Source organism: Limulus polyphemus, unplaced genomic scaffold, assembly GCF_000517525.1.
Source record: "Limulus polyphemus unplaced genomic scaffold, Limulus_polyphemus-2.1.2 Scaffold422, whole genome shotgun sequence".
Taxonomy (NCBI): domain Eukaryota; kingdom Metazoa; phylum Arthropoda; class Merostomata; order Xiphosura; family Limulidae; genus Limulus; species Limulus polyphemus.
In genome coordinates, this window is record NW_013666032.1 from 173,547 (window position 1) to 183,188 (window position 9,642).

Genomic DNA, 9,642 nt, shown 5'->3' on the forward strand with positions numbered 1-9,642 from the left:
CGTGTTCCCAGAAATATTGTTTATTGTTCGACGAATGAGAAACATAAACCGTTTTATGTTTATTCCTAGAATAAAATAAAACGCTTGTCTTGAATTGATTAAAATTGAATTTCTACATAATTATAAGTATATTTACAATTTTTAATTCTCAACATCACCTAAATCTTCAAAAGTTATAAAAATGACAAGTATTTAATTGTTATGAAAAAACATCATTATCTTTATAAAACTACCAAGGTTCGATAATGAAAGTTTGTGAGAGTCTCGTTTATTTATCCTGCCAAAGGATTTGGCCCTGACCGCGAGAAAGTAAAAGTAGAAACTATGCGAACAACAGAAACCGGTTCTGAAAATACTTCAGGGAACCAGTTAAACTTCTGTCGTTTGAGCGAAAATGAAAGTCATAATTTTACTTTTTATGTGTTGTGAGTTAATGCAAATACAGTCAGTATTTCTCTACTGGTTATGGAGATATATTACTTTATGTGATCACTCAGATTTCTTCATCATACAGTGATTACAACAATATATATTTAGATTTATAAAAGTTATTTTAGCTGCTGTAATATTCCATTTTTGTTTGTTGTACTATTGTTTCGTAAACTTTTATGTTAAAATGAGCTGGTAATATTACGATCCTTATTATCAGCATTACTTGAGCATCTGTGCAATATCAACTTGAATTAATTTTTCATGAGTTAATTCTGGTTGGTTTTAATGACAAATATTTTGAATTATTATTGTATTCCTAAATATGTAGAAATGCTAATTACAATACGTTTTGAATTGCGCTGAAGCATATAAGGCATTCTAAAGGATAAGCATAACAATCCCTAAATGTTCTACTATTTGATTTTATTGGATATTTTTAACTGTTAAGCTTGGTTTATTTTCATACAGTTATTTGAAAACTTTAGTTCATAGAATGTTATCTTTCCGATTTTTTCCCTCCCTCATCTTCAAAGTTAGGTTTGTGGGTAAAGAGCAGAAACTATATTCAGTTGTTCGAATGTACATATATGCATTAAATTACAGCGTAATTTAAATTCTTTTCGTAAAATCGTGAAATTGGGAAATTATTTTCACGTTTGATCTTCTGCCACCCGAAGGAAACGTCAGACAGATACTAAATCTTTTGTTAATAGAAAAACAGCATGTAATTCAAAGTAAAAAGTTATAGTGAATGCAATAAGAGAAAGTTATTGTTAATTAATTTTAGTTATGTAAGTTTGTATTCAAAACTGATGCACAAATTTACATATTGAGCTACAGCTTAGATATTGTTGCATATGGAAAACAAAGATAGGATACGTCCACATTGATCTAACGATTCGTTACCAGAAAGTTTGAATTTTTAGAATCAAAGGTATTGTCAGCAAATAATATGATCAAAGCTGATTGATCAAATTTTGATTAAACTTTTAACGGTAGGGAAAACAAACAAACAAGATATACATTGGAATTCACGTAATTTTTCATTACTTTTAAAAATGGAAAAAGAAAATGATAACTAAAACTGGGGCTGGTTGAGGAATTGATACATTGAAATCATGAATTGATAGAGACACAGCTGGTGGTTTTCTAACATTATACTCTCGTTTAATTAATAATGGGGCTTTTTAGCTAATCCCACTATGTTTTATTTTATTAGAAAAGTCTTTTTAAAGTTCCAATTTTGCAAACGATGAATTAAAACATCAAACTAAAAACAAAGTTATGGAGAATATATATAGAATACAAATGTGTTTAAGACTATTGGCTTTCAAAGCTAGATGATTAAAATAAACTAGATGCAAATAGCTGTGCAAAACACTACAGGTCTTCTTTATTAAATGCAGTGATTTAAAGATCGGTCAGGATGCTAATGTTGCCAAGTTTATGTGATAATAATCTATACTAACTCTCTTCCAGACACGTTGCATGGCTACAATGTTTCCCATACCAGTCTCATCTTAGAAGGTTAATGTCTGGTCCACAGAGTAGGCTTAGACGTGTATTTGGATAAAAAACTTTATAAAGGTCATATCGTTTCCTGACACCAGCTGGCCTTGGGCTCTTTGCAAGTTCAATCTTCAAACGACCGGTTCTGATTCTGCCAGGAAAACCAAATAAATGCATCAAGCTAGATGGTGGAGGAGCCCAAAAAAGCTTGGACAGCGACATTATAGCTGTATGCAGTTCTTCACCAGCTTTGCCTTATGATAGCACGTGACAGTTGATAAGTCAAATACCTTTCTGGTGGTCACCATACAAACTTTTTGTTTTGGTATCCCTAGGTCATTCAAGGATTAAGTTGCTAATGGCACTTCACATTACTTAACCTGAAATATCAACAAAAAATAAAACAGGCGGTAAGTGCTGACTGGAGAAAGACTTAAATAACAACTCTATATCGTTTTATTTCTCTCGATTGACAAAACCGAAGCCAACATTTATCAAAGTAATTGTAGAGCAAAGTATAAAAATTGCGATTGTTATTGTGTGAACGCCTTTTTTTAAACGTGATTATAATCAATTATGTTTGTCATTAAATAGTATGGTATTAGGGTTATTCGGCCCCTTAGGGTTTTCCGAGAAGAGTGTATTATAGTATTTTAAACACACAAGGCCCGCCATATTCATTGACGACAATGCGTTTTGCTCAATACCATTGTTGTTGAAATGCCATAAAGATTGTTCTTCTCGGAAAAACCATTAAGAAACCGAATAAATAATGTAGTGTTTTTATTCTACTGTCTTACGTAAAACACAATTGATCATAAAAATTACGTTTTTTAATTAAAGACGAAAAAATTAAATAAATGCATTATGTAATACAGACTAAAGTTTTTTGTTCGCTGTTAAACACGAAACTACACAATGGGCTATCTGTGCTCTGACCGTGGTGGGTATCGAAACTGTCGTTTAACAAAATAGTAATTTACAGTAAGCCTACTTGTTATATATTTTACATCTATTTATTTACATATTCTGAATTACACCAGAAGAAAGAAGCAATAAACTTTCTGAAGCAACTGTTATTTCCAAACTTCAGTCTTACATACGTGAGTAATAACCTACTACGTATCATCTAGTCAGTGACCTATACAATGAAAGTGTAAGCTCTTAAGTCTTGTATACAATATTTCTTTAGATAGAACCTGAAACCCTATTTGTTCTGTCATTAATAACAGCACATTGTTTGGATGGCTTAAGAGACTGATCAATTAAAACACCAAGATTATTTTCTTCTATATCACCGTTAAGATTAATCCCATCAAAATTATACTCATAATTCAAATTATGATAACCACATGCGTTACCTTCTATTTAAATATCTTGTTGACTGTTCTATCCTCTACGTCATTGATGTAAATCAAAATAAGAGCAAAACTCCTCACTTTGAGCTCTGATGCACCCCACTCTTGACATTAATCCAGTTTGACTGAACTCCATTGATAAAAACCCTCTGCTTTCTTCCACCCAGCCAGTTTTCTGTTCAATGAGCCAATCTATCCCCACATATACAGAGACAAGCCTTTTATGTGACATCTTGTCTAATTTATTTCTGAAAATCTAGATACACCAAACCCATACTCGTACCCTCACCTATATAAGCAGTAACCTCTTCAAAGAATGTCAAAGATTAGAAGCCAAGATCGGCATGGCCAGGTGGTTAGGACACTCGATTCGCAATCTGTGGGTCGCGAGTTCGAATCCCCGTCCCACCAAACATGCTCGCCCTTTCAGCCGTGGGGGCGTTATAATGTGACGGTCAATCTCACTACTCGTTGGCAAAAGAGAAGCCCAAAAGTTGGCGGTGGGTGGTGATGACTAGCTTCCTTCCCTCTAGTCTTACACTGCAAAATTAGGGACGGCTAGCGCAGATAGCCCTCGTGTGGCTTTGCACGAAATTCAAAAACAAAAAAAGAAGCCAAGATTTTCCTCCCAGTGAAGCCATGCTAACTCTTCAACAAAATGACTTTTCAAAGCATTTTTTATCAAACTTTCAAAACACTTACCACCACTGATGTAAGCCTAATATGCCTATAATTACTGGAACAATTTTTATCATTTCACTTGAAAAGAGGAGCAACATTAGCCAACTTCCAATCATCTAGCACCTGCCAACTATCTAAGGGCGCCACAGCAAAACATTCGTAATTAATCACCCTTTATAACTTAAAATGACTTTAAAACATTTATCTAAGAATAGTATCGATCGATAGTTAGTAAATCTTGGAAGAGGAGGTTTTATTATTGAATAGCTGTTTATAGTCTCAGTAATGGACCTATATATATATAATGTTTCGACGTAACTTATTGTACTTATCCCACATTGCCAGTTTCTAATAAACCAAAAATTCTAAAAGATAACTTGGTTTTTGAATTAAACCGTAAGTTTCGGGCATAATTAAAGCTTAAAGCACACATAACTATGAAACTTAAAAATGATGTGTTCCGATAATATTTAATTTGTAACTATATAAGTTACACTTGAAAAAAAGAGCACAATGTTTAATTTGTAACTATATAAGTTACACTTGTAAAAAAAAGAGCACAATGTTTAATTTGTAACTATATAAGTTACACTTGAAAAAAAGTGCACAATGTTTAATTTGTAACTATATAAGTTACACTTGAAAAAAAAGAGCACAATGTTTAATTTGTAACTATATAAGTTACACTTGTAAAAAAAGAGCACAATGTTTAATTTGTAACTATATAAGTTACGCTTGAAAAAAAAAGAGCACAATGTTTAATTTGTAACTATATAAGTTACACTTGTAAAAAAAAGAGCACAATGTTTAATTTGTAACTATATAAGTTACACTTGAAAAAAAAGTGCACAATGTTTAATTTGTAACTATATAAGTTACACTTGAAAAAAAGAGCACAATATTTAATTTGTAACTATGTAAGTTATACTTGAAAAAAAGAGCACAATGTTTAATTTGTAACTATGTAAATTACACTTGAAAAAAAAAAGAGCACAATGTTTAATCTTGAAACTTGTTCTGACTGTCAGTTCAATATTAGGGATAGCTATGCGTAGATAACCCTTGTATAGCTCTGCACAAAATCTTGACGCAAACAAACACAGACACACACGCGTGCAAACACAGCATTAAAATTCTACAGGCCCTTTTAAATGATGTTTGAAATGATAAATGTATATACGATTCTTCGCATACATAGTAATAAATCAAAATACTTGTGCATTCTTAAAACGTGTCACTGAAAGGAGTTAATTTGTATTCCTCAATTCGCTTCAATTATTCTTAAGGCTATTTACTTTCCTGGTGTTATTGAAAGAAAAAGTTGTTTTCCGTTCAAGAAAAATACTGCTAGTTTTATGCATATATTAAATGTAAAGAGAGAACAAAAGGCTTATTTAGAATTCAATCAACATTTTTGGCTGGCGCCGGGTATCTTCTCCTCAGTGAATTGTCAGTACATTAACCTACACTGTCGTAACCTGGGTTCTTCAGATAATTTCGTTGACCCTCCTCGCCAATGAAACAGACAAAATATTTCATATCTATAGTTTCATTCACGAAAGTTGAGTCAGCCTGAAATGTATAGGTTAAGCATTTATATCTACATACGAAGGGAAGTTAAAGACCAAGCGTGACAAACTTATATAAGCCATATAGTCGATAAAACAAATCCAACACGACAGAAGTTTATCCAGTTCCACTAAATCCAGCTTAAGTGAAAATAACTATAGAGATAGGCTATCTCGTTAGAGAAATTATCCTAACAAGGGAAGATGGAAGTGTAGAAATGAGGAATTATGGGAGCACCTGATGATGAAGAGTAAGCTAGGAGGCGGAGCCTTACGGCGATCTCGAATAAATAGAGAGCGATTCTAGCTAGAATACTACTTTTGTGCTGAGCAGGTGGAACACTTGAACGTCTATTAATTTTTAAACTTCAGGTAAGCTCAAGAGTGCTGGGTCCTAAACGGTTGAATTACTTTATTTCATGAAGAGGAATGCATGCGATTTAGTTGTTTTCTTTCGAACAAATCACTCTATTTTTCATATGTTATTTGTAGTTCGAAATTAAAAATTCAGTAACTCAACAACTTTTAAACTTAACTTAATTTTCAGTGTGTATGTGTGTGTGTGCGTTATTCATGACCTTATAAATTACTTCTCCATCACGGATATCATAATCCCCATAACGTTTTCTCATTTTCATGCATCAGAATTATTGGAAGCATTCTGTAAACACGTCATCAAAGTTACAGTTTAATGCTTATATGCTTAAATAAAATTAGGCAGTGTGGATAAAAAATATTTCAGTTATTATCATTAAATTATGATCAAAACAAGTTACCTACATAGATCGGAACTAAAATGAAACCAATAATGAATACAGCTATTTTAATATACCGTACTTAGACTGATTCATTAATTGTGTAATCCCCTGTTAGCGATATTTTCGGTCATAACCCCAACACTTGCATTAGACGTAAGCTCATTTTGCTAACACACAAGTATTACATATTAAGTATGAAAGATGTTTATGGCAGGTCTAAGTTGTTCATCCGAACTAGTTCAGGGTTGCTTAAAATATATTCAAAGTTTCTGTGAGTCAGTTGGAACATGGAAAATGATACTTGATCCTTAGAAAATGCATTTAGATTAATGTATAGCAATGGTTAGCTTTTATGTATTTAACTAAATTCTTAGCATGAATGGATTACTACAAATTTGAGAAACACAGAACTTATATGTTTTTTAATCAGCTTTTGAAACTGTTTCTTGTTTGATTCTCGACGATTCAGCGTTAAGTTGGGAAGTATGTCTGCGGTCCTACAACCCTAGAAACCGGGTTTCGATACCCGTGGTGGGCAGAGCACAGACATCTTAATGTGTAGCTTTGTGTTTAAATTCCAAACAAACAGATTTCATCACTGAAAGTTTGTACTTATAATTTTAAAATATAGAAAATTATTGAAATAATGAAATCGAAAAGGCTATAAAATACCGAAAAAAACCTGTATCTAAATCTTCGTTTTTCTTAATATTGTAATTTATTTTGATGTGATATGTTTTTCTTCAGTCAAAAACGTAAATGCTGCTTACTTATTGTTTTTCAATACTAATTCAAGTAGTTTTCTTTAGTAAATGTGGAATTCTTCGTTTAAATATCCCTTCTATCAATATTATAAACTATTTTCAGGGATCAATGATGAACACCTTTCTGTATTTCTTCTTCCTGGGGGTTTTACTAACTCTTGCGCCACCATGTGAAAACAGTAAGTATGTAGTTATTTAATTATTTTTGTTAACAGTTAAATTATAAGTATTAACAGTTAAATTATACCTATAACATATTTATTATTGAGCTTAGACTAAAAGTAGCAATCTTATCTTAGAAACTATCTATTTTCAACACAAACAAATTTATGACTAAGTAACCTTTATTATAAATGATTCCTGATAATTTACTCACAGTGAGTAACCACGTAGGAACTCAGTTTGACCTAGTACTACAGAAATAATTATACGTTTTAGTAACTAGATATGAATTTCTAATTGATGAATAAACTATTTTTACTGGCTATACCTATAAACATATTATAGAATTGTGTGGCTAACAATAATTTATAGTATTTCCATGGCTTTAGCTTCTGAAAACATGTCAAACATTAGAATAAATAAAGAGTATCGATAAAGAGTCAAACGACAGAATATGCTTAATTGGATACTTTTCTGATTATTTCTAGTTTTCCGTTCTAAACTATAATATTGTACGTTAGCTTTATAGTAAACAGCCAATTATCTAGACATATATTGGAATCACTTTAAACAATTAACATGGTTATTGTCCATAGTTATCTAAATGATCCCCCTTCTTTTTCAGTGTCAATTAGCTCTACCATGACAACATTAAAGGTCCCAATTGAAGTTGATGAGCAAAAAACTGAACCTTCAACTACTCCAACAGAAAAAGGTCGAGAAACTACTATAGATGATAAACAAGTTTCTCTAGAAGTTAAACATGACATTCAAGATGGCCAGTCACAAGAAGGAGATGTAGAACATGTGGTTAAAGAAAATGATGTGACAACGTCAGTTCCTGTTGATAAGTCGGTGGAGAATGATATACAACCTGGTATTTCAGAAAATATAACCTTGAGTCAGAAAGAATCTGAAGTAGCTGATGAGAAACAAAACAAAAGCACAACGCCAGAAGAAGTAAAAATACCAGAAGAGGAACAAAGTACAACAGAAGTAAAAATACCAGAAGAGGAACAAAGTACAACAGAAGTAAAAATACCAGAAGAGGAACAAATTACAACAGAAGTAAAAATACCAGAAGAGGAGCAAGATACAACATCTGGAGTCCAACCTGAAGAAGAAAAAAATGTTTCTACAGGATAGTATACAACACAGAAAGAAGAAGAAGTTAAACCAACTAACGATTCCCAAGAGCACTGACATGAGAAAGGCTAATCAAGATATTTTTTGCATTTCTTTCCACATTTCAAGATATAATGAAGAAAAATGTTCGCTGTTTCTGAGCAGTGTTGTAAGTAAATATTGTAACTCTCCTCTGATGGCATACAATTACACCCTGTAAAATGAAGTAGTAAATATTTCTACTGTCCTATTTTTAATTCACTTACTTAGTTGTATTCATAATTTTAGTTTTTAATTTTATTCTTACTACCTGACAGTATTGTAACTCATTTATTTGACAACCTTTTTTCTATTTAATGGGTATTTAATTTAAGTTATGATTACTTGTGTTAATCTTATAACCTTTGTGAAGAATGAAAAATGCTCGTATGGCAAGTTAAAAACAAAACAAAAAAAGTTCGCAGTATTTACCAAACTCTTTGTGTTCATGTTTTATAAACTCGGTGTTTGGTGCCAAAAGTGCAATAAAGTGGAGATTAGGGATGTAGTTGGTTATTTCAATAAATGGTTTTGCTTGTTTGACTCATTTGATGATTTCATTCATTTTACAATGAACTTCTAATTGAAAGGAAAAGCGTTCGAGGTTGCTATGTAACATTTTTTAAGACAGTGTTCAATGAAATATCTATTCAGTCAACGTAAATACAATACAAATATAACAATCAGTGGAATTTGGTTGGCTAGCACTACAAGTTAACATTTTGGTAACTCGTTCTGTGTTAGTGAAGATTAGTTACTAGTCTCCAGAAAATTTAACATTTCCAGCAATATAAAACCATTCCTTTAACTAAAGGTGTTTTACACTTTATATACGAACTAAATCTGTTTGTTTTATATTAAAATTTATTGAAAAGAGAATCTAATACAATGTATGGTATCAAATTTATATCTTTGACGAACTCAGTAATAATTTGACTTCAACAGCCAGATTTAAAATAAAGGGCATTACACAAATTGCCAAATAAATCACAAGTTTCGAAGTGGAAATAGTAATATGTCTTACCTGAAGAAGTATTTGAAAAACAAAGAATAAGTGAGACGAAGGAATATACTTTCTATACTAGAGTTAACCTCCGTTTGGGAGTTGATTTATTCCAAGTTATGCTATACATAAAAGAGCATAATATAAATTTGTCAGCGAACGTTGTATTTAATGCTGATACAGACTTTTTGGCTTTTATGGGGATTAGAATGCCAATTTCAGGTGGTTCATCAGTAATGACCT

General features: G+C 31.9%; 1 protein-coding gene across 1 annotated transcript; it reads left to right on the top strand.

Moving 5' to 3' along the window:
* The first annotated feature begins 5,788 nt into the window (after positions 1–5,788).
* On the top strand, positions 5,789–8,939 carry LOC106458158 (110 kDa antigen-like). Its single transcript, XM_013917620.2, has 3 exons — positions 5,789–5,920; positions 7,174–7,249; positions 7,858–8,939. The coding sequence occupies exons 2-3, from the start codon at positions 7,180–7,182 to the stop codon at positions 8,376–8,378; spliced, it is 591 nt and encodes a 196-aa protein (XP_013773074.1). The 5' UTR covers positions 5,789–5,920; positions 7,174–7,179; the 3' UTR covers positions 8,379–8,939.
* The last annotated feature ends 703 nt before the right edge of the window (positions 8,940–9,642 follow it).

What these genes read in the sequence shown, in the direction of transcription:
- LOC106458158 (XM_013917620.2), top strand. Translation starts at nt 7,180, where the DNA reads ATGATGAACACCTTTCTGTATTTCTTCTTCCTGGGGGTTTTACTAACT. An exon ending in TGCGCCACCATGTGAAAACA is followed by an intron (nt 7,250 to 7,857) that starts GTAAGTATGTAG and finishes CTTCTTTTTCAG; the next exon opens with TGTCAATTAGCTCTACCATG.